Source organism: Hydractinia symbiolongicarpus, chromosome 8 (assembly GCF_029227915.1).
Source record: "Hydractinia symbiolongicarpus strain clone_291-10 chromosome 8, HSymV2.1, whole genome shotgun sequence".
In the NCBI taxonomy this organism is placed as follows: domain Eukaryota; kingdom Metazoa; phylum Cnidaria; class Hydrozoa; order Anthoathecata; family Hydractiniidae; genus Hydractinia; species Hydractinia symbiolongicarpus.
The window spans coordinates 5,363,957-5,389,308 of record NC_079882.1 but is presented as its reverse complement, the minus strand read 5'-3'; the positions used below and the strand labels follow the sequence as shown (position 1 = coordinate 5,389,308).

General features: G+C 34.0%; 2 protein-coding genes across 4 annotated transcripts; both read right to left on the bottom strand.

Moving 5' to 3' along the window:
• Positions 1–141: 141 nt before the first annotated feature.
• On the bottom strand, positions 142–5,208 carry LOC130656034 (tenascin-like). The gene is made up of 10 exons (XM_057458870.1): positions 5,067–5,208; positions 4,663–4,727; positions 4,251–4,438; positions 2,568–2,772; positions 2,012–2,305; positions 1,532–1,636; positions 1,313–1,411; positions 842–949; positions 639–715; positions 142–424 (listed from the first exon to the last, which is right to left on the bottom strand). Exons 2-10 carry the CDS (start codon positions 4,715–4,717, stop codon positions 209–211), a joined length of 1,347 nt encoding a protein of 448 aa, XP_057314853.1. The 5' UTR covers positions 4,718–4,727; positions 5,067–5,208; the 3' UTR covers positions 142–208.
• On the bottom strand, positions 5,130–25,001 carry LOC130656030 (uncharacterized). 3 transcript variants are annotated; one of them, XM_057458866.1, is made up of 23 exons: positions 24,699–25,001; positions 24,451–24,536; positions 23,473–23,554; positions 19,341–19,472; positions 17,730–17,779; positions 17,519–17,596; positions 16,711–17,297; positions 16,127–16,252; positions 15,684–15,834; positions 14,659–15,224; positions 14,138–14,382; positions 13,712–13,879; positions 12,583–13,485; positions 12,019–12,265; positions 11,515–11,654; positions 11,195–11,324; positions 10,809–11,052; positions 10,057–10,392; positions 9,664–9,834; positions 9,381–9,444; positions 7,777–7,931; positions 6,996–7,378; positions 5,130–5,265 (listed from the first exon to the last, which is right to left on the bottom strand). In XM_057458866.1, the coding sequence occupies exons 1-22, from the start codon at positions 24,714–24,716 to the stop codon at positions 7,024–7,026; spliced, it is 5,034 nt and encodes a 1,677-aa protein (XP_057314849.1). In that variant the 5' UTR covers positions 24,717–25,001; the 3' UTR covers positions 5,130–5,265; positions 6,996–7,023. The 3 variants fall into 3 exon arrangements, with proteins under 3 accessions (XP_057314849.1, XP_057314848.1, XP_057314850.1); XM_057458865.1 differs by lacking the exon at positions 5,130–5,265 and having other exon boundaries at positions 6,273–7,378; positions 24,699–25,000; XM_057458867.1 differs by lacking the exons at positions 5,130–5,265; positions 17,730–17,779; positions 19,341–19,472; ... (1 more) ...; positions 24,451–24,536; positions 24,699–25,001 and having other exon boundaries at positions 6,311–7,378; positions 17,459–17,710.
• Positions 25,002–25,352: the final 351 nt, after the last annotated feature.

Genomic DNA, 25,352 nt, shown 5'->3' with positions numbered 1-25,352 from the left:
TAGGACGAAGACTTTTGTTGCGTGAAGTGGTGAAAAACAACCTATGTAAATACTCGTCTTTGCCAATTTGGATAAAAAACTGATTTTTAAAAACTCATATTCCAATTTCTTGATTAGACGATGAAGAAAAAGAAAAAAAAATTATATAAAAATTATTTTTATATCACAAAATGTATGCTACGAAAAAAATATATATACAGCTGTTGCATTATGGGTATTGTTGTCTTCTAACTGGCTGATAATACTGTTTTTCTTGTGGAACATTTAAATAATCATACGCCCGAACAGGACGCGTACCAAGCATTTGTCGCGCGATAAACACTACAGCGGCCGTTCCCAACACAGCTGCTGCTACACCGCAACAGATGGCTACCGCTAATGCTGAAATTGATTCAGATTCGTGTACTTTGGGTGATTCGTGTATCTAAAGTAAAGAAAAAAATGTCTATTGCATTTATAACCTTTAACTTTTTTTTCGAGAAAAAAGAGAAACCATTTGGCGAGATACTATCGGTTCAATTAATAAAATTTATCAACTCTAAATAAGTTTTTTACAAGATCTGTAGCAACAAAAAGAAAAAACAAAAGAAACAAGAAAATGTAGAAAAAAAATAAATTAATAACTTAAAAAATCAAACCTTAATATCTAATTCTGGTTCAATCTCAGAATCTGTGAATAGCACTTCTTCACCAGACGAGGCGAGAACTAACTTATCTAAATAATTAAGAATGTCATCTTTGACTTTCAGTAAAATAAATGATGACAGTCAGAATAGTGGGATATTTCAAATTTAATAACGAAATAAATGAATGGGGCATTAATCTCGTCACGTTCTTTTACCTGAAGTTGATTCGTTACACAGATTTCCTGTCCAACCGACGTCACATTTGCACATATTTTTTCTCTCGTTGATACAGTAACCATTGGCACAAGGCTGTTTACACGTGACTATGAGAGAACAACATGTGTACTGGTAAGACACACTCAGAATTTTGAACTGAGGTAGTGACAAGAGGAAAGATAAAACACTTAGCATCAAATTCACATCTGAGATGGGAAACTTAAAACATCTTCGCGAGAATTCAGTATCTCAACAAAATCGCTTCAAAATTCTTCATCAAGGTATGCGTAAAACAGCGTAAAAATTATATAGAACTTTTCATAACTGCAGAAAACGTACGCTGATTTCGTAAAACTATTCTGGCTTGTTAAGAAGAAATTCTTTAAAAATTTTTGAACAACAGGGTAAATAAAATAGGAAAATGTGTTTAAGTCTAACAACAATAAAAACAGTAACAAAGTTGTACTTACATAGTTGATGGCATTTGTAGCCTTTCCAGCCTTCTTCACACGAGCATGTATCATTGGACAAACATGAACCGCGTGGTCCGCAATCGGGATCACACTTTCCTATTAGCAACGTACATAGAGTGATGAGCCTTGATTGATGAGCGATGAGCGTGTAACAAACAAACAACAACAACAACAACAACAACAACAATAATAATGACAACAAACAAACAAACAAACCTATATCTTCCACTTCACTACATTTGGAACCTTTAAACCCTACATCGCACATACAGTGTCCATCATTGGAACAAATACCATTTGCACAATCTTTACCACAACTGCCTAAAATTATTGATATAACAAAGTGAGTAGAAGAGTCTAATTTGTCGTGACCGATTTTATCTTGAGTGTTTTATGACAGAACATTTTGCGTATCGAGTACTGCTTTCGCTCTCACAAGCTTGAGCGGTTGGAAATCTTTGCGTCGTGACAACAACTTTACAGAGTGATATTACAACTTCATAGACTCTTTATTAGTTTTGCTTTTTGAATTACATGACAGGAAAAAAAATTGTTTTTAAGTATCAGATATGCCATGCAGCAGAGTTTTTGTTATTATAGACTAGCAATAAAATACAGGGGTTAACATAAACGTTTCTTGTATAATGGAGCCGTAACAGTGCAAGCGTATTTTAAGGCCACAAAAATTTGTCACACCTTTGTGCTTTTGTCTTTTCCCATTTCTTTTATTCATGTAAACAAGCATCGTGGGAGAATCAGTTACAGATCCCACTTTACTTTTACACAGATCCTTCGTGTAACAATCCACAGCGTAACACTTGTTCCCCATCACTTGCGCCACTTCACAATTCTCATGTTGACAGCATTTGTCAGCACAGTCATGAATGTCAATAAATTTACCGAGATCAATTACTTCTCCTGCTTGCTTGCCACCCACAATACTATGGTTGTACGCCACCCTACTAAACACGCATTTGTCGCCGTTTGGAACTAAAAGAAAATATAACAATACAAGATGTTTTAAACGTAGGCATTTATGCTAAAACTACGGCACACGATTTCTCAGAAAGCCTTAATAAAAACTAGACAGGGTATTTCGTGTGAGATATGCACAAAAGAATGATGTATATAACAATTTTGTTTCATTCAATATATGCATTTTTTTCGAGTTGCCCATGATGGGAAAAATGTCCTTAATGTGCGAACAACGAACTCGTCAAACCGAAAAACCGAAAAACAGCAAAACACATACGTGAATTCCGATTCACGCCATTTTTCTTGCGGAACTCGTCAACATCATCACCTTTCCCTCCCCCTCTGATGATGTGTGATATTTGCACTCCTCCTGGTGATAAATGTGACGGTGTGGCGGGTATGGCATCACATAGAGCTTCGGAATAGCAGTTGACTGTATAACATGTGTTACCTGGCATAAAAGACACATCACATGTCTCGTCCTACAAAACAAACATTGTGATCACACATGAGAATGGCGACAAGAATGTTACAAACGTAGAATAAAAGGCAACACAAAACTTCACTGTAGGAATTGTTTTTGCTCATATTACCACCTGTATTCTGTTTAACCCTATTCGGTCCGGGGTTTTTCGAACATACTATGACCGGGGGGGGGCGGATTCCGCCCCCCCTCAATAACTTTTCATAGGATTGTTCAAATTGAATCAAACTTGGCACACTTATAGTACGTCATAAAAGGAACAAAATGGTGGCAATAAATTTTTGCTTACGTCAGCACATTTTCTGTGACGTCATCAGAAGCTTGAAAGTTGTTAAAAATGCCACTATCTGCTTAAAATATAATTACTTTTGTTCTAGAGCGAATTTTTACATTCTGTTTGAAGTTTCAGAAAGCTAAATAAATTTTTTTTAACATATCTTCCGGTTCTTACATGGATCGAATAAGAAATTGCCAAAAATTGCCCAAAAATCCGTTTTTTTCCGATTTTCGGGTAAAATCCGACAAAATTGGGAAATCGGATTAGTCACGTGTCAAAATTATTCAAAATGATTCTTCTTGATGAAACAAAGTTGTGTTGCAAGTTTCAAGTTCTAAGGATAATCCTAACAGGAGTTATTATATTTTCCCCTTTATAAGGATTTCATAGAGATTTTAGGGGTAGTTTCGAGTAATGGCCAATATCAAAGCCTCTGAAAGGTATGGGACCTAAAAATTTAGCATGCAGGTGTCTAATAGATAAATGTTGAAACTCAGTAAGTATCGTAGCTATATAAGAAAGCAATCAGGAGTTATTAAAAAAAAACCGTCAGGGGGGGCGGAATCCGCCCCCCCCCGGACCGAATAGGGTTAAAATGCTAAAGATGCACAAAATAACGATGCCTAAAATACGTAACTACAACGACCAAATTCCTCGTGTAATTTTCCATTGGTTCCCTGTAGCATGGGTAGCTATAATTTAATGCTGGGAAAATATTTTAACCCGTAGACATTTTCAAAATTTTTTTTTAAATCTTAATTACTATTTACTTCTTCGAAGTGGCTTCGAAATGGGAACGAAGTGGCTTCAAATTACGAACGGAATGGGTTCGAAGTGGTCATTTGCACCGAATAAATGCCCTCTAGTACAATAGCCTTGGGTTAATGACGTGTAAAGTGTTTTTAGGACCCTTTGTTTCTCTATTTTATTTTTCTGAATACCTCATGCTGAAATTAAAGAAAAGAAAGGATCTGACTAGAGTTTGAAAATATTCGTCAATGTTTTGATAAACATAACCACTGGTTATGTTTATCAAAATGTTTATAAGAATCATCGTATTCTGCAAAAAAATTTTGAATATTATAAGCAATAGTATGAAACGCACTGGTTAATTTAAAATACCACTGATATAACACAATGATTTGGGAGCTTTGTGAAAAAACGAAGCGCAAAAAAAAGCCCTTCCATCCTCTACTCACTTGACAACAAGCATCGATGCATGTTTTCATATCTTTCACGACACCATGCTTTGTAAACTTGCCGGCTTTAATACCACCACGTAATGTTACATTATCTTTTTGATCCAAATGCGTACAAGTGGGTAGCTTGACTGTGTCGATCACTTTGGCTGTTTGATCTTTATTATTTACGATGAAGTATTGAAAAACTACATGGAAATGAGCAAATTTATATCCAGAGTTGACTTAGCATGTTCGGGGAGTAAAAAGGGTTCTAAAAAAAAGTATGTGGTTGTCTATGAAGCCCCAGCCGTTTAGGTATCGCAGTTGGCACGACCAACTAAAAACCTTTCAGTTTGGATTTTGCATACCATGCTAAAATTCCACAAGTACTGTCCTTTTATTTACAGCTTCTAGTAAAAAACACACTTACTTTGACAGTAGCAACTTCCTACAACAAAGAAAAGAAGCACGACTCGTGCATCCATGCCATTAGATCTAAAAGAATAGAGAGAACGGAGAATTTTGAAAAATGCAAAAAGTTTTGTATCCTTAGGTTAGCAAAAACAGATTGTTTTTTAAAAGTGGCAGCATTGAAGAATAACAAAGGATCATAACGGGTAAGGAAAGGTTTTAAACTTGACATATTCACAAGTTGCACACGAAGAATGCTTTTTTAGAGTTGTGCTTCAAAATATATTTGAAAAAAACCTATAAGGCTTATAACGCGCAAATTTTGTAAACTTTTTCTGAAGCTACCGCAAAATCTTATTCTGCATGCACAAATGATCGACAACAGATCAAAATAAGTTTTTGGAAATTTAAAATAAACCTTACCTTATATATAAGCAAACGAGATCCTCAAGTCATTTCCGCGAGAGCTCAACAAATTTCATATAAGGTACAACCAAATCAGATTTCTTCATAGAGCTTAACGTGCAGCGCGTTTGAAGAAAAATCTCTTAAAACGATATTTTACGCTTCAGTGGTTTTCTTCGAGCGAGCGATGCACCAACAAACTTATTCGCAGTTAAAACTAATGAAACAGAACAGAGAGTCCATTCGGAATGTTTTTGAAGCATGAGATTTTGTTCCACCAGAAATGTCTATTAGTTTCCAAAAGGATTTTACTCACCATGACAATAACTTAAGATACATATTTTTTTAAATTATACGTCTCTCCAATTTAAGAAGGGAAGAATGGACAGCATTTTTTCACAATCATACATTCACCCTATATTCAGTCCCGGGTATTTCAAACATACTACAGCTGTGAGGGAAAATGGGGGGAGGGGGGGCTACTCTTTTCATATTGGATCAACCTTGGTACACTTTAGTACGTCATAAAAGGAACAAAATAGCTTTAATAAAATTTTTGCTTGCTCACTTTTTCTGTGACGTCATTAAAAGCTTAAAATGTGTCAAAGTACCACTATCTGCTTAAAATGCAATTCCTTTAGTTTGAGAACGAACTTTTAATGTTTTCTTTAAACTGTTATGGCAAATTATTTTCCAGTTTATATATGATTCGCATGAAATTCCAAATTCGATTTTTTTAGATTTTATGATAAAATCCGAAACAATCGGGAAATCGGGTTAATCACGTGTGTAAACTTTACAGAATGATTCCTCTTGATAACATAAAGTTGGGTTGTGAGTTTTAAGTTCCAAGGCAAAATCCTAACGAAAGTTATTATAAATTCCCGATTACAAAGATTTCAGTAATGGCTAATATCTGAGAGGTACGATGCCTAAATACCTATAAAAGCAGGTTTTTTTGTTCTTTTTTTTCAAAAATTCAGTATCTTAGCAATTGAGTGACGTAAAAATGAGTTCTTAAAAAAACGGTGGGTCGATCGAACAGGTTGAAGGGGAAAAAAGGGAAAAATTGCATTGGCCAAAATTGTGACAAGCTATTTTGGGCGAACAAAGTTTGAACATAAAAAAGTTCTTAAAGAAGACTTCAAACTATCAAAGTAGTTGTTCCAAATTTTAGAGCCTCGTGGTTAAGATAATCTTAAATTAGAAAAAAAAAGATAACTTTTATTATATTCATTAAAATATTCAAAATAAGATTTATTTATTCATATATACAATAACTAAAGCTGTAAATATCTACAAACTTAGTTCGTCACTTAAAAACTAGCTGTTGGCAAGTAAAACAAAAATAATATTACTGAGGATAGTGAGAATATCCTTTTTTTATCAAAATAACAGTATGATATGAAGTCTTCACGACAAAAAAAAAAAAAAAAATGATTCGCAATACTTTGAAAAAAAATTTTATAGGGTTTTATCATGAAAAGAACGAACTCATTGGTCGTCCTCGACATGTTAAAGGAAAGTTATTGGTTAATCTGAAACTATATTCAAGAGGAGAAAAGAAAAGAAAGCGGTAATTCTTAGGTGTGATGAAAGAACCACAAGTACAAATTCTGCTCTGAAGAAAGTTAACAATTTAGGTAAATATTTATACAGCTGCAGCATGATGCTACTGTCTGACAAAAACAATTATGGAAAATAAATGTATTTTATATTATTTAATGTTAAATAAAAGATATAAAAGATTTTAAATAAATAGTGTGAAGTAATATAAAAAGGTATTATTAAGTTGTGAATTATAAGAAAAAGAACAAGGTCTTGAGCGCAGGAACAAATACCATCCTTCATAGTATGGACGAAGAGGCGCTGTTTACATAAACGTTTTTCATGATTAAAATATGTATGCTTAACGATGACGGAATATATTTTTAACAAAGTTTTTACCTTGCGTAATTTAACTTTACTCACTTCTTTACGCCAAACACCATCCATAACAGACAGCAAGAAGGACAATAAATAATCCAAAAATAAATAAATTATTTCCCATGAAAAATTCCACGGCCCAAATACACATAGCAACAGGCTTTCGCTTGACGAGAAACTTTTCGAATTGTTCAGTCGCAGTAACGGTGGCAACGTTGTACGACAAAGATTGGTCAAGAATAAAAAATTTGGACAATCCAATCTTGTGAAGAAGATTGAAACCGTAAGAAGTTTTAATAACTTTTTCTACGCTGTTATTTAACATGTCAAAATAAATATTGTCTGACGTCACCGATTGAAATATCCTCATGTAGAGTGACGTACTTAACTGTAATCCACGAAACCTAAACAAACAAAATAATGCCAACATATGAACAAAACGAACGAATAAAGCAGTGGCTTTTTAATGTTAGGAAATATTTAAAGCATTTCTTTTCGTATCGGAAACAAATAATTATCGCGTAAAAGTGCACTAATGACAAGCTGTGTGGAACTATTCTTTAGAAAAAATAAATAACATTAGAAGTATGTCTATAAAAATTAATTTAGTTCAACTTATAACATGGTAAAAACAAGATTAACGCTTAAGATCTATTCCATACAGGTTTCAGCTTTTCAAATAGCACATATCTATCATCATGCTGTATCTGAATTGTTCCATAAGGGAGAGAGGTACGTACTAAAAAATGTGGAAGAGCAGAAATATCAAATGCAAAAAAGCTGAGGCTATAAAAACACTAACCTGGGATCAATCCAGGCAGTTACTATCTCGTAGCAACTTTCTTTGGCGCCATTTTCACCCATTTCGTCACTCACTCTCGCAGGTATTTCAATTTCATCTAGGTCAGCAATTCTATCCACGTATTCGCCGACTGCGTAACCAACAATGTCTTTGACCTTTATCAAAAATAAAGGAAAATAAAAAAATATATGGAAATCGAGAACGTCCGGTGTATACACCATATAAATCATGAAGTTCTGGTGTATACACCATAAAACTCACGAAGTTCTGGTGTATACACCATATAAACCATGAAGTTCTGGTGTATACACCGTATAAGTCATGAAGTTCTGGTGTATACACCGTATAAATCATGACGTTCTGGTGTATACACCATAAAACTCACGAAGTTCTGGTGTATACACCATATAAATCATGAAGTTCTGGTGTATACACCGTATAAATCATGAAGTTCTGGTGTATACACCATAAAACTCACGAAGTTCTGGTGTATACACCATATAAATCATGAAGTTCTGGTGTATACACCGTATAAGTCATGAAGTTCTGGTGTATACACCATAAAATTATGAAGGTCTGGTGTATACACCATAATTATGAAGGTCTGGTGTATACACCATATAAGTCATGAAGTTCTGGTGTGTACATCAAAAAAATTATACAGTTCTGGTGTATACACCATATAAATCATGAAGTTCTGGTGTATACACCGTATAAGTCATGAAGTTCTGGTGTATACACCATAAAATTATGAAGGTCTGGTGTATACACCATAATTATGAAGGTCTGGTGTATACACCATATAAGTCATGAAGTTCTGGTGTGTACATCAAAAAAATTATACAGTTCTGGTGTATACACCATATAAATCATGAAGTTCTGGTGTATACACCGTATAAGTCATGAAGTTCTGGTGTATACACCATAAAATTATGAAGGTCTGGTGTATACACCATAATTATGAAGGTCTGGTGTATACACCATATAAGTCATGAAGTTCTGGTGTGTACATCAAAAAAATTATACAGTTCTGGTGTGTACACCATATAAATCATGAAGTTATGGTGCGTAGACCATATAAATCATGAAGGTCCGGTTTTTACACCATATAAATCATGAAGGACAGGTGTGTACACCATAAAAATCATATAGTTCTGGTGTGTAGCTACACCATATAAATCATGAAATTCTAGTGTATACAGCATATAAATTATGAAGGTACGGTGCGAAAAACATAGAAATCATAAATATCTGGTGCGTATGTTGCAGAAAATATTTATGTCAGCGATAAATCCAATGGGTGCTGAATTATTTTCACATTCTAAGTTAATGCGGCATAATTTATAACTTACATAACGACACAATTGCTTAAATAAAAAAAAATAAAAAAACGAAAAAAAAAACAACCACCCGATTTACATTCAAAGTTATTCAAAGTTAAATATTATTTTGTATTTCCAAAATAAAATCTACTGCAAAGTAAATTGGTCTTGAAGTGATGGAATTTTTCACGATAACCTTAAAAACAACACTGTTAGAGTGTTACAAATATTACCATGTGGTATGCTATCAATCACAAAGCACAAAATGTGACTTTACTATACCTGTATCAGTTCAATGTTGAATTCTGCTTCTTTACGCAGACACACAACGACACCAGGAAAACATCTGAAAAGGTAATGTTATTTGTCATGTAAGCATTCGCACAGATGCTAAACACATCATGAGATCAGTTTATAATAATGTTTGATAAAGTTTTCTTGTATGATTCTACCTAACCTCTGCGAATAGGAATAATATATAACTTGAAGTTAGACATAAAGTACATGCCTTACCGATACCAAATATTAAAAAAAAAATAAGCTTTGTTCTTCAAGGGAGACATACCTTCTGTTTTGTCGTTTATGTGAAAGAAAACCAAGGTATTGCGTCAGAGTTTCGTGGCCGTCTCTTCCTCCTCGGTAACGCCACACTCTGTCCTCGTTGTCAAATATCCAATGCATGAGTTCTTCCTGGAAAGCTTCTTCAAAATCTCCAATCTTAACCAATTGCAGGTGACTGACAAAAATAATTATTTTAAAACAATGCATTTATTTTGTTACAAGACATGTAAGGTTTTAAAAATATAAAATTATTTTCACATCGTGCCCACCTTACACGGGACTTCTAACGCAGTATTAAATTCTACTCTTATTTTTTTACGAACTTTCTCCTTCTAGAGAGAATTCAGTGAAAATCAGAAACGTTGAGAAACTTGGTCAACAAATTTGCGCAACAAACCTTATTATGATTTTCGTGGTTTCAGTTAGTTTCCGCATGGTATAAGAAAAACTGTTTGATTTCAAGTTCTTCTCTAAAAAGGACCTCAATTGAAGAAATTGCTTTAAACGTGTTTTGAATAGTATATTGAAATCCATCGTAGAAATAAAAATCGATACATTGTCGAGAATAAAATTAACTAATGACTCCACAATGTCTTTCTTGCTTTTATCCACTTTGCATTTTTGGCCTTTTTTCCATCTGTCGAAATCAAAATTGTTGCTGATCAGATAAGGGTGTGATGTACCTGTGTTGACAAGATCGTTTAAAAACAGTGCGATGTGCTTGCCCAGAAACCTAGAAAATGAAAAAAAAAGTCAAAATGGCTAACAATTTAAGTAAAAAACAATCCAGCCATTTTTTATAGCTTATTTTTTATTGTTGTCTAGCCCTGGTTGCAAAAATACTATTTAGTCACTACAATTAGATATTGCTACAAAAGAGCAGTTGGAACAAGAAACATTGACAATTCCAACTGATTTCAAAGGCAATAACGTAAAATATATCAAATGCAACGTTATATGCATATCAACGCAAAAATTAAAAATAAATAGCTAGTAATTTTAGGGAGCGACATACGTGCGTGGGGCGTTAAACGACTTTTATCAGTATCAAACTAAGTTTGTCTACCTGAAAAATGATTACAAAGCCTCACACGGAGTTTTAGTATTTAATTATGCTGAAAACAACAAAAAACAAAATATACAAATTACCTATAAATTTTTAGATCGTTTCTTTCCAAAATGGCTTCCATCACAAAGTCGAACAACATACTCGCAAAATCCTTATTCGTATTTAAAGAAAGCTGCCTCTGATAGGAGAAACTCGTTCGCCTTTCCGTGTTCCGAAATCCTTTCGTTAAAATAATATCTTTGCCATAGCCAACACATTCAGGGCGCGAATCGTAGTAACTGCGCCATTCGGACGAAAAATCGAAATCGCATGTTAGCACGGTGCCTAAATTTAGGAGAAAAATGGTAATTTTCTACTTTTTTTTACCAAAATACACGAATTAGCTCCTTAATACTTCGCCGTTAACTTTTAAAAAAACTTAACTATACCTGCATCACATTACATACAGATATAAAAAGGTAAATACCAGTTATTTCGGGGGACACCCATCTTCTAAATGCCTCCCATGTGGTACGATTAGGAAAATGATAGGGTAAAATGATGGCGGGAACAAATTCTTTCGTTTCTAAGAGTTCGATAAAGAGAGCCAGCCATACCTTAAAAATAAACACGCATTATTACCGATTTGTAGAACGACCAATCAGTGAAATTTAAAAATTTATTGAACTTCAAATTAATAAAGACACTTAAAACATGCGGCAAAATGACTTTTCTATTTCAGCCATGATACAACATCAAGTGTATACATAATAATCAAAGTAAGTTCATACTGTATTAACAACTCACATCAGCTGTGTCATAGGGATGACCAGAACTGTACGCTTTGTACACATACACTCCTTGATCTGTAAAAAACAATTCACAGTTTTCCATTTCTACTCCATCTTCATTGTATATACTGGCAAAAGCACTGTCTGCACGAATACCTAAAAACACGAAAAACATGAAGCAGCAAATTTAGTTACTATCTGTCAGTACTAATTCTAAATCTGTGTAAAGGATGTGCATTCACAGTATAGATATTATTGCAAATTGATTTACATAAAAACGTATCTCAAAATGGCACCCATTTAGTTGTCTCAAGCCGTTATATGTCTGGTGACGACCCTAAAAAGCTGGTATATAATGTGAGTAGAATCTAGAAAAGAGTTTCATCTGGTATATTTTCTTTACCTCCGTTATATCTATACATTGCTTAAATGCACGTTTCTTGAAAAGTAAACTTGAAAAATATGTGTACATCATTTTTAACTTCGGGATCCCGTTGGTTAACTACCAAAAGGTACTAACCTATTTCCAAAGGTCTTTCACAATGCTCACCAGACACAGGTGAATAACACCCAACTATTTGTGGTCCACAGCAATCAACACAATCAAAAAAAGAAACATTTATTTCTGCTGTGTATGAGCACGATTTTAACGGAAGCCGAGATGTTTTCTCGATTTTCTGTTCAATGTTTTCTTCTTGAACCAACAGCGCTGATTTTCGCTCCAGGATTCGCATCTGATTGTTGACAGATGCATTTTTATCAATCACCTAGAACAATTTTTATTAAAAATCAACTAGTTTGACTTTTTGAAATCCTAGAACAATAAATTTAAAACTATGTCACACTATTTAACCCATTGTTTCCACAAGTTTTATAGTAAAAATCTCGATACTCGATGTAACACCAAACAATATATGGTTCATTCTCCAAAATTTAAATTCAAGAGAATAGATTTAGATTTTGTTATAGATGAAATACTTTCAGGGAAATAACTACGTATATTTATGTTTCATCTTTGATTCTACCAATTAAAACAGGAAAATGATAGCATGAACAAAGCAGCCATTATTCAAATGACGCCCACCTTCACGACAATGGCTCTCCTCCCTTTTAATTCAGTCAAAGGATACTCCTCCGTGAAGATGTCCTCCACCTTTACCTGGATTCCATCCACTAAAACATTTGGTATTCCTAACTGACGAAGTAATTCGCAATACTCTGTGAAGCAGGACAGTAAGGTTTGACGTAAGTTCTCTTCCAAATTCAACTGACCATTTGTTTCAACTTTAATTGAAATCTTCTCGCACCAAAGCAAAGAACTATATCCAGAAGATAACAGCTTCTCCCTTTTTGATACATTCCATGGTAACGAGGCTAAGTCACGTTCCAGTACACCCACCCGTTCTGCGAGTATTAGTTTAAGATCTTCTCCACTGCTCTTCCGTTCTTGAGGCGGATTGTCAGTAATATTAACAGCAACATCTCCTGTTTCATGTACAAGTCCTTTTGTTTCTTTATTCTGCCTCGCGTTATCACTAATTTCGCCTGTTTGTGCAACATTACCAGGTGTTGCAACGAAACCCTTGAGTAAATTGATAACAAACGACTTTAAGCTTTGATACCGTGGTACTTGCATATGCTCAATTCTTTTTGCGCATGTCTGTAGTTTAGTCATAAGCATACTATCCGCTAAAATATCTGGGGGAATCTCGCTTTCAATCTCACCCATACAGCCAATACTACCAGTTTTGTGAAAAAGCTCCTCAATTTTATCTTGGAATAAAACATGGTAGAGGAATAATCGATTAAGTTTGCTTTTTATATCTCCCTGTCGTTCAATATTAAAACGGTTGTCTTGGATACAACTATTAAGCTCTTTTATCAGAGGTTCTGTGGTTGAGTATGCAATTATCAGTTGCTCTGTTTCGTCCGTGGAGTTCAACGTCTTTATCACTGTTTGTTGAAAGGCTGTTATCGAAGTAAGTATCTATAAAAATTAAGAAATTTTTTTAATATTATTTCCGGTTATTAAGTACCCGAAGCTTTCTTAGCACGCCTCAGGGAACTGTGAATAAAAAGGTTTAAACACTATTTCTTGAGGCAAGGACCTGAAACAGATTAAGATTAGGCGTCGGTCCTCACACGAAATCATCATGTATATTATCTATTTCCCACTGATTGTTTCAATTACTTGACGCAGGGTAAAAACTTACCTCCGTCATGACTTGCAACTGTTTTGATTTAAATTTGCTAACAGAGTAGTCATACAAAGCTTTTCTGCACGGTGCGTACTGATCGTGAGAAAACCAAGTTTTAGACAACAAAAACACATTACGTATGTCGTTTCTGTTATACTTCTTGATGAGATATGTGAACAAGGTCTAAAGTTGAAAAATATCAAGTGTAAGCCAGCTGTTATATTAAGAAAAAAGCGTCAAACAATGTTGCAGGAAAATCAGGCAAAAATTAGACCAGTGTTTGACGATATTATTTTCTAAAAGGGGGATTAATTTAATGAACAGTCGATCAACATAGGTTTTCCTTAACGTGAAAAAACTAACCTTTTAAGTTTCGTTAAAAGAGAAGACGAGAGATTATTATTATACATGGCAGACAGTCTTTGGTATGAATCAACACACCTTTACTAATTCAGTTTCGTCCTTAAAATTCGTCAACATAAATTCACACGAGCTTTTTAACAACAGCATACTTGACGAATTTCCAAATTTTTCCAATGACGCCGTCATGTTATGAATAAATGCTTTAACGTCAACTTCCTCATTATTCGTCGGCATCAGTAGCGACATGACGTCGATTCCATGCGAGATTAGAGTTTCTATGTGCTGATTTGTCGACAACTTCGAATAACAGATTTGAATAAACTCTAGAAGACATCAAGATTGGATATGTTACCAAACTCCAATTAGAATTACCTATTTACCCCTCTTGCTACAAAAATCCACCTCAGAAATCTAACTTATAGTAAAAGAAATATTTCAAACTCTTACTTCAAATCTTTATTAAATTATTTATTAAAAACCTTCTTTAGACTTCTTTGGCTAGGCATATGAACGATTGGAACAACAATAACAAGAACGACAATAAGCATCTTATTCAAAACAAAAACAACAACGAAGATTACTAAGGAAAGGAGACTTACCACCAAGTATATCCATCTTTACTGTATCATTTAACCCAGTCATATCTAAATTCTTTGCTAGCTTTGGAATCATAACTCCACAAATTTGGAATGGTGTGCATATGCTTCCTGCTAAACACTCAATACATAGCTGAAGTACTTCCACAGCTAAACTTTCTTTGCTAACCCTCCAAGGCAAGGTTGATATTTTATTCACACAAGAGGGGAAATAAGCAAGTGGTAAATCCTGAGGAACCAATGGGAAGTCAGTACGGTACAACAGCTTCGGTAAAACACTGACGTATGTGTAGTTTATATTTTCGCCAGTTTTTATCATCGAACAAGCAAGTTCCAGTAATAGTTTCATTAGTTTAGGTCTGAAGAGATTTTCAACAAGTTCATCTTCACCAAAATCATCTTCATTTGAATCCTTGGCGAATTGCTTAGTGTTTTTTACTGGTAACAATGAATTTGTGGTGCTGTCTGATTGAGTATGACAGTGAGTAACACTATTAACAACTTCTAGCAGCAAATTTTTTACGATAGTTAAAGATTCAATACGCTGTGAGATGGCACAATCCACATATCTAAAAACACGACAAAAACATTCATTTGGAATCGGATTCAACAGAGATTATTTATTGCACTTTTTTCATTGCTGTTTGACTGAAAAATTTTTAAACTCTTTAAAACAACAAAAGAACTACTAGATTCATATTTAACATTTAATCTAGTTTGCATACAAAAGAATCTAAGCAATAGTACCCGCTACGCGAAAGAAAATCAATCATGTAGGGTTGGCGCAGTCAGGGAGAGAAATTAGTTACGATTGACAATTTGAAAGTAAAATATGTGTTATGGTTTTTAGTTCTTACTACGCTTTAAAAGATAGAATAAAAATTTAAAAAAAAATAAGAAGTAGGTCCACAAAAAATATATCTGTCGCTATCAGTGCCCTTTTACCTACTTTTTACTGATAAGACATCTGGGTTGTATCTAAATAACACAATAAGCGTGAAAACACATTTCAAATTATATGTTCTTACTGTTTTTCTTGTATTGACGGAAATATATCGCACAGAGATTTTATAAACCCCAAGCTCTTTGAAAGCAGTTCTGTTTTAAACTTCGACCGACATGCTAATGAACCATACTGCAGCAATAAGCATGCAATATCTTCAGTCATGTTATCGAAACCTAAACAGCAACAAAAACAACAACAACAACAACAACAACAACAACAACAACAATAAGAGATGACAACGACAACGACGGCGACAACAACGTATAATAAATAAATAATATTGTTTATATGCATGACAAGCAAAAATCTTGGCGCACACATCTGCACGACAGATGTTAAGTTCAACTACATAATTGCCATTCAAGTAGAATGCAGATTAAAAAAGTTCAACTTTTTATTCATGATTTTATAATTTGCAAAAGTATAAAAGTAAAAATTTAACTTCAGAATCATACGGTAGCATACCTATTGATAAGAGATTTGGAAGGTGAATATTAAGCATAACCATTCTGGGAATATCAGTCTCCACACTTGATGTAATAAGTTCCAATAATCCACACATAATCTTCTCAGAAAATTTTCCTTTAACACCTATAAAAACAATAGTGCTTAACTGTATCAATTTATTAAAGCAGGGGAGGGGGGAGATGTTAGATCCAGTTGATTTGCTTGGCTCTGGAATGCTAGTTTAGACAAAAAGGTTGACCATTTTAATTTTAAATTGCGAAATAATTTATAAGATGTTATAAACTTTTAGACAAAAAGAGAAAAATATGGGAAAAACAAAAACCAGGTCAGAGTAAAATTTTCGGAGATTTTAAAGAGAAATTCAACGAAGTTCGCATTCTCAGAACAATATATGAGTAAAGCATTTAAGTAAAATTGATTATAGATGCGCAGAAAAATATAGAATAACATATCTTTTTATTTTTTTTTATCAAATTTCAGAGAATTTAATTGTGGCTAAGTGTTAACCACATAATTTACAAAACATATAACAAAAGCAAAGATAAAGTCCTAACAGTAAAACAAAATAAAAACAATGTAACCTTTGGTGGAATAATCCATAAAGAAGTCCATTACTACATTTAAGTTTAAATCACTCAACGTGCTTGGTTTAAGTGAACATGCTGAAGCCAGTTCTGCATTCAAATAAACAAAAAACGCATTTGGAACATCTGTTCGAACATGGAATATCGATTTACATTTTTCAAGAAAGGCACGAATATCTTGAAAAAACCTATTATAAGAGCTAGCATCAACTGTGACGTTTTCTGTCTGATTGGTTTCATCAACAAGACGTGATATTTCTTTATAGGAATTTGTTGATGTTGACCGGGTAAATGATGTTTCAGATTTCTCAGAAGCATTTATTATAAGTTCTATCAGCAATAAAAAGTTGCCTGTACAGTCAGTTGGATTCGAGGAGATTTCCTTTACAATTTGAATTAGTTCCTTCAAATAAAATGATCCCCATAGTTTCTGCACCAATTTGAAGGAATGCTCATTAATAATAGCTTTTAAATTGAAAGCATTTATGCTGTTTAAGGACTGATATAACATTTCAACTTCTTCATCCCTTTCTGCTACTTGCAAAGCTCCCCCTAGATGGTTCAGCAAAACAACACCATCTCCACTAAAATAATGGTAAATAATACAGTATCCTAAGACACACTCCCAATAACATTAAAAAGAATTGTTTAAAACAAACGTTTTACAATTTCTTAGCTACAGTAAACCTTTTTCTGCCAGAAATGACTTTTAAAAGACAATGAAAACAACAGCAACCGTCAATACCCTCTCTTGTCTCTCCTTTGTAAGAATAGCTTAACGATCCTGTTTCTTAATTCGACTTACAACGATTGCAATGTCTTCTTCTTTAAAGGATCATGTTCAATAATATCAACTATAATAGTTTTCGCCCAATAATGAAACCTAAAATTACAATGTATATGTGATTTAGGGTCAAGAAAACAGGGTAAAAATGTTTTAGTTCTTATCGAACTGTTACAGAATAATAACTGCTTAAATTTACCAACACAGTATGTTTATAAGTCAATGTATTTACCGAAAGTTTTTAGTTGTCCAATACATTTCAACAAGCAGCTTCTGTGTTCTCTAAAGAAATTCAGACATCAACTGTTAGCCTAATTATTTCTCTTTTACTTCTTTCACTATCAAAATAGTGGTCATGAAAGAGAGAAGAGCCAGGTGCACGTTATATAATTTATTTTGGCTGTTAGAAAGAACGTTGTTCCAATTTCATGCGTAAATTAGTAATTACACATAATTAAGCAAGTTTTAGATATAAAATGGTAGCACTCAACACAAAAAATCAAGCAGATTAGAGCTAAAGATTTATCAGCACTTTTGATTTTAAATTTTGACTTACAATGTGTAAGCGTGGTTGGACGATTTAAGATATAAAAAAGGACATAATATTTCAATGTTTCCATGGTGAAAGTACAGTCAATTCAATATATTCTACCTCAGTATATTCTTCTTGCGAACGGTTTTTTTAAAACATAATTGACGCATTGTTTTAGGCATTCTGATTAACTTAGGGCTCTTAACGACGAGCCGATATGTAGCGGTATTGCCCATCGTCAAGAAAAATAGTAGCTTAAAATGTAAAAAAGCACGAAAAAACAAGTTTCAAGAAGAACTGGAAATGACTTTATATCTAACTCCTACAATGCATTTATCGATAAAACCATTTTCATAGGATAGAAACAACAACAATGTCAAGTTTAACTGTTAAAATAACCATTTTCACCAACATTCTGTCGGAATATTTCTTCAACAAGGCTAGTTATTCTTGGCCATCTAGTTGAAAAATTTATTATTATATTGAACAAAATTTTAGTTGCGCATTTAGTAAGTGTCGAACATCATAACGTTTTGTTTACAAGGATTTTTTTTTACTAGGAATTTCGAATTCTTATAATGTTTAGTAGTGCTGTGAATCACATTATAAGAACACTAAACCGAAATTCTCATTTTTTATTTTTATTTAACTTAGACGGTTAACAATACAATAATAACTGATTACCCCTGGCTGTACCAAAAATATCACCCTCAGTCATTGTACTGTCCTCGCAAGCTCAGTCGGCACTTAGATCTTGGGCGATATTTTGCGGTACAGCTTGGGGTACTCGGTTGTTATTGTATTAAGGTTTTCTGAGTAGGCTGAGAAAGCTTTTTTGTGCTACAGCACCCTATAAAAAAGACGTTTTTCAACTGAAAAGACATCCTGTATAGATAATTTACAAATAAATAAATAACCCTTTACAAAAATTTTGTCAAAACGGTTGTTTTTGGGCCATTCCTGACAATTGTAGAAGATATACTTTGGTAGAAGCCAATGCCAAGTAAAGTGTATAAAGAAAATCATTAGTTTTCATTTCCAGAATGGCTGCAACACAGGCTCACACTAAGGTTAGACAAGGCGTAATAAATGAATTAGTACCTAGTTTTTAGTTCTAACAAAATAATTTTATTTCAGCATGAAATTTGACAATTCAACTTTAAGAGAGAATTGCTGAAATAAAATGAAGCATTTCTATTTCAAATATTTTAGTTTTTTGTAAATACTAGTTAATAATATGTTTAAAAAAATTAAAAAAAAATTAAAGCTAGGTGAAATAAATGATCTACAGCATTATGCATTGGTAATTACCTGTGCTAAGAAGCTTGAGACATTCGGTGTAGACAGAATGTCAAGGAAAAATTTCAACAGCCATTGGAGGATTCTTGGTTTACTTAAAATGTACGGAGTAATGTTTTCCATTGACACAACAATTGTGCTAAGCTAAACAACAACAACAAAAAAGCATTACTAGTTTACATTGATGTGCAAAGCTTGACACGCTGATTAAACTGTATACAGTTATGTACTTTTGACAAACAGCTGAGGAGATATTGGGGTTTAAAGTTTTGATCATGTCATCAATCCATCTGTTCTGAAACAGGTGGGTTGACCCAGATTTAAGAAAATGTGTCCAATTTTGGTCCCAGATGGTGCCTAGTTTGATGTGTTTTGTTTAATCACATCCCCACGCTTTAAATATCATCATCATCATCATCATTATCGGCTTAACATCCGTTTTCCATGCTAGCATGGGTTGGATCTCTTCCAATCTGATCTAGACTGTGTTAGATCTAAACTCAACTTCCTCTGTATCAAGTCTGTCCTTATAACCTCCTGCCAAGTCTTTCTCGGTCTGCCTCTGGGCTTTGCATCTTTAATTCTACGGAGACTTAGGCTGCTTCTTAGGTCATCTGAACTCTTTCTGTCTCTCAGACTGGCATTACATATCCAACTAACCATTCTCATATCATTCCTTTCTAAACGGTCAAGATCTTCCTGCTTCACTGCCCATGTCTCACTACCGTACAACATAACACTTCTTACACAGGCCTCATACAAACTACCTTTTACCTCAATTGACAGGACTCTGCTATTCAACAAAGGAAGTAACTCTCTGAACTTTTTCCAAGCAGAACCTATCCTGCAAGTAACACTTCTTCCAACACCCCCTTCACTGCCCAACTATCTCTAACGAGCCAATGTTGTACATCATTAAAGCTGGAAATACTTCATTCTCTATAATCTCACCTTTGCAACGCTTGCATACAAACTGAATGTCAGCTCTTAACCTTCCACTAATACTACTGCACTTCTTATGTACCCAATGCTTGCAAGTCTGAAAAAAAATTGAGTTACTACCAACCCCTTTCCTGCAAACTCCACAAGGCCACTTTCCAACTACAAGGTCACACTTGGCTGCAATGCTACTAATCATGACTTTAGACTTTGCTGTGTTTACCTTTAGCCCTTTCTCTTCTAGTCCTTTCTTCCACTTCTCAAACTTTTCAAGTAATTCTTCCATCGACTCTGCTATGAGAACCAAATCATCTGCATACAATAACTCCCATGGACAACCTGTTCTGAACTCCATCGACAGCGCTTCTAAGACTAGAATAAACAACAAAGGACTAAGTACAGAACCCTGATGTACACCAACATTTACACTAAATTCATCACTAAGTGAATCGTTAATCCTGACACGACTTCTAGCATTGCTGTACATAGACTGTACCATCGTAACTAGCCACTCATCCACACCTAATTTTCTCATAGCCCACCAAATAACTTTACGTGGCACTCTATCAAAAGCTTTCTCTAAATCTACAAAGGCAAAATAGAGATTCTTTCTCTTTCCTAAATACTTTTCCTGAAGCTGTCGAGTAAAAATATTGCATCTGTAGTGCCACACCCTGGAACAAAACTAAATTGCATCTTATCTATATCAATTCTTTCTCTAAGTAACTTATCAATCATTCTTTCAATAATTTTCATTACTTGATCAACCAACTTCAAACTTCTATAGTTACTCCTTTCTAATGCATCACCCTTGCCCTTGAAACAATTCACTATTACACTCGACTGTCACTCACTCGGAATAGCACCATCCTTTATAATCTGGTTAGCAAGACTTGTAATAAGCTCAACTCCAATATATCCAGATGCTTTTACCATCTCTGCAACAATACCTGATACTCCTGCAGCCTTGCCAATCTTCAATTTCCTAATAGCCTCCACTACCCATTCTGTCTTGATCTGCATAGCTGGCCCTTTTACAACAGCATCATCAGACAAATTATCCTCGTCCCAATCAAACTCAGTGTTAAGCAATCTCTGATAATGACTCTTCCAAGCTCTGTGCTAGCCAAAACACCTTCATCATTACGTATACACTTCTCACCTACAACATCTTGATTAGTCTTTCTTTATTTGCTTTGCTATCTTGAATACCTGATTGCGCTGGTCTTCCTTTCTTAACACATCTGCAAATCTGTTTCTCTCTGCTTCTGATTTTGCCTTATACACTGCTGTACGAGCACGACGCTTAGCTTCTAAGTAAATATTTTTACTACCACCTGACTTCCACTCTTTCTAAAGTTTCCTCTTTTTCTTTATACACTGGTCAACCTCATCATTCCACCACCAGTTCTGTCTATGTCTAGCTGGTCCTTTTGTCCACCCACAGGTATCATCAGAAGCTTCTAGAAGACAATTCTTCAAAGTAGTCCAAGTACTTTCAACATTGACACTATCACATTGACCATTGTGGGCTAACTGCTGAACTTTTGCACTAAATTGTCTTGCTACAATCTCTTCCTTCAGCTTCCAGACTTTTCGACGGGGCCTGTACTTTCCCTTGGCTTCTTTAACACTCTTCAAGATAATATCACAAACCAACAACCTATGCTGGGAAACACACTCTTCCCCGATATAACTTTCACGTCCTTCACCACTTTCTTGTCTGACTTTCTAACCAGGAAGTAATCTATCTGTGTCTTACAACCACCTGACTCATATGTTGTCAGCCTACTCTGTGTCTTACTGAATGATGTGTTGCAATGATGTGTTGCTCCCAAATCCATAGCCTCCATGCACACCTCTATAACCTTCAGATGACTTTCCAACATGACCATTAAAGTCGCCGCCCACCATGACAAGTTCAGTGTCTCCAAACTTTGATGTGACTGCTATTAACTCATCATAAAACTTATCTTCATCTTCCTCACTGAGTCCACACTGTGGAGCATAAACTGACAGAAAAGTGACAATCCTATCTATCAAAAACTTTATCACTATAATACGACTATTAACACCTCACTCCACCTGACTTACTGAATATGTTAATGCTTTTTAATAAATGTATAACCAATTAATATTTCCTGTCTATCTATATCCAACAGGGCCCCTTGTGTAAAGCCTCTTGTAATTCAATAGATATAACCTTCACAATTTTCCTCTGCAAATGTTTGTGTATAAGGGGAGTGTTGTGTATGCATCTCCTCTTTAAACAATCTATATGCACATTCTTTTCATTAAGAAACAAGATTTTCATCTATTCACTAGTTCATGATTATCAGTAAATGCATTTGCTGGACTTGGTTGTAAAATCTTTAGATTGTAAACTACAAATATATAACACAAACCTTGTAGCAGTATTTTCTGCTTTGATATTTCTCTTAAAGCATAGTTTAAACCATCTTTTTTTTAATCAAATTAGAATTTATTCAGTAGAGTAAAAACTATGAATCTTTTTGCATAGTGCGTCACACACTATGTCACACAAATGCCCATGTACCATTATTTCCTTGTAATTTTCAGGTTTTCACTGGTAACAGGTTTTACTGACATATCTCATCTTCTAAGAGATCCCATCTTAATAAAAGTGTGAGATAAAGTTTTTTTTTTGCAGTAGATCATAAAATACCACATAGAGGCTCACAAAATATATGTTCAGCTTTTTTTGCTTCATTGTTTTTTATTTATATTGTATAAGTTTCTAGTTAAAACAAGATTGTTGTTAGAGAAGTTATTGCAATTTTATTTTTTCTCTTCTATAAAAAAAAGTGGAACCATTAAAATTCACATAAAACCATGGAAATAACATCACATGAAAGGGGTATAATTATGGACACGACCATCTTAAGTTCGCTACATATCTTGTTCTTTATTTTTGACTGTTTGATTTTATCCAGCTGACATTTACCTTAAGTGATTATTAAGACCTGTAAACAACAAAATCACATAACTAAAGTTATTTGGCCTATGTGTTTTGTTAAGTTCCATCAAGCTTATATATTTCAGCGTATTGTATCAATGTAAGTTATACAAATGCAAAAAATGGTCAAAAATAGACGAAACTATAGAAGTTATTATCCTGATGTACAGTTATTTGTTTTTCAGTCTTGGGAAATTTAATAATACAAATTAAAAACAGCAGAAATACCTTAGAGGTGATTTTTTGATTTTTTGTGATTGTCTCACAGCCAAGTAAAGTTAATTCAAGGGGGTTTAGCTTGAACCAATCCCTGAAATAAAATGACAGATAATACACTAAGGAATACAACTTTAACCCCACTGGCACGAAATGTGGGAAGACAGTAAAGTGCTTACAGTCTCTCCAATAAGTCTAGCTTTAGTTATTATGTGTAATTTTATTCTCAAATTTTGTGATTTTCTTTTATTGATTCAACTTTTATTGGGGCTTGCGGTGCAAAATTTGATACTTTGTGGGGGGGGGGGGGGGGGGGTATTCCACATTTTAGACAAAGGTAATTTTAAGAAGTGCTGATATTCATGTAAGTGTGTTGGGAGATCTTGTATAAGTTATTTTCCTTTCGATCTGACCCATGTTTTTTCCCTAGTACCCAATATACATGTAGCATTTTTTTTTATATAACCAATACAGCATTTTACAAAACTCCTACATGGATTTCAGCTACCTAGGTCCTGTTAAATACAATATTTTAAACATTTACAAATTTTAATAGCATATGCTTTAATGTTATTATTCCTGGAAAAACGACAGTTAAAATAAGAAACTTTCACGCAGACACTGTTAAAACTGCTGCAATCAATTGGCCTTCACATCATTAGTAATGCTTAAGAAAATAAAGTATATTTTTGAAAGTGAAAAATCCTTCATCAAATTATTTTTTCCTGGAATCAGTTTTTTAAAACAGTATGTTTTAAAAAACTGACCAGCATGCCAACTTTCATCAACTGAGCATTGTTAGTTTGGTTTTTATAATCTGCAGGCACTTTACACCCCTGATATCTTTAACAGGACCAAAACAGCCAGTTTAATAGGGTTAAGATAGACAAACAAGATACTTCATGTTTTTATGGCCAACTGCACATATTTGTAGAAATATTTTTTCTTAAAATCATAAAAATAGAATCTATACAAAACATAAAAATTCACCTGTTTTGACTTGCAGTATATTGTTTTTTGTGACGCAGTTGTTCAAGAGACCATAAAAAATCAAGCCAAGTTAATGGCACATCTACCTAGAGATAAGAGTTTTTTTAAAAGCAAAAACAAAAACAAAAACAGAAACAAAACAATAATTATATTGTAGTTAGAAAACATTTTTAAGACTTCATTAGAAGACGTCTGTCCCTGATATATATAGACACTGAAATGTCCGTCAACATTGACATAGTACTCACTTTTGACATGTTCTCCATTTTTCAACATTCATTCAGTGAACTATGTATTTAAATTATTCTAAAGAAAAATTCTTAAATCCAATTAGTAATAACTACCACAAAATACAATAATATTGTAAACAGTCATTTGTACATGTACCTTTTTTGCAGACATGCAAAAAATGTATAAAATTGGAATGACTAGCTATAATATCCAAGACATTTCCATAAGTTTCATCGTCATTACGACACACAAGTCAGTTATAACTTTGTATAAAAACTTCTACCAATGGTCAAGACTAATTTTATTTTTAAAAGCAATACGAATTAAAGTGGAAAGACCAGAACTATACCAATATTACCTTTTGTTTTGGGAGTAACTAAGGTTGGCAGGGGGAAATCAACATACCCAAAAAATTTAAAATGTCTCACATGATGTGATAAACTGCTTTCCTGTCATAGATGTTGTGTAAATGTACAGGCTGGCATTGGATCATTGTAAGAAAACATTGGAAGAAGAAATTGCAAAATATATTACAACAGGTTTTCCAACATAGTATTCATGTTTCTCACGTTGTTTAAATCCTAAATAAGGTGGTGAAGAGGTATTGCTGCAGGCATTTGGAATGGACACATTGCAAACCAAGAAAATTTAGGAGTATGGTAAAGTTATTT

Excerpts from the sequence above, each read along its gene's own strand:
- LOC130656034 (XM_057458870.1), bottom strand. The coding sequence starts at position 4,717 with ATGGATGCACGAGTCGTGCTTCTTTTCTTTGTTGTAGGAAGTTGCTAC. Across the intron at positions 1,412-1,531 it reads TAGTGAAGTGGAAGATATAG|GAAAGTGTGATCCCGATTGC; the intron begins GTTTGTTTGTTT and ends CGTTGCTAATAG. Across the intron at positions 950-1,312 it reads CTACAAATGCCATCAACTAT|TCACGTGTAAACAGCCTTGT; the intron begins GTAAGTACAACT and ends GTTCTCTCATAG.
- LOC130656030 (XM_057458866.1), bottom strand. Across the intron at positions 16,253-16,710 it reads TATGGATTATTCCACCAAAG|GTGTTAAAGGAAAATTTTCT; the intron begins GTTACATTGTTT and ends TTGTTTTTATAG. Across the intron at positions 13,486-13,711 it reads AGTTGCAAGTCATGACGGAG|ATACTTACTTCGATAACAGC; the intron begins GTAAGTTTTTAC and ends TAATTTTTATAG.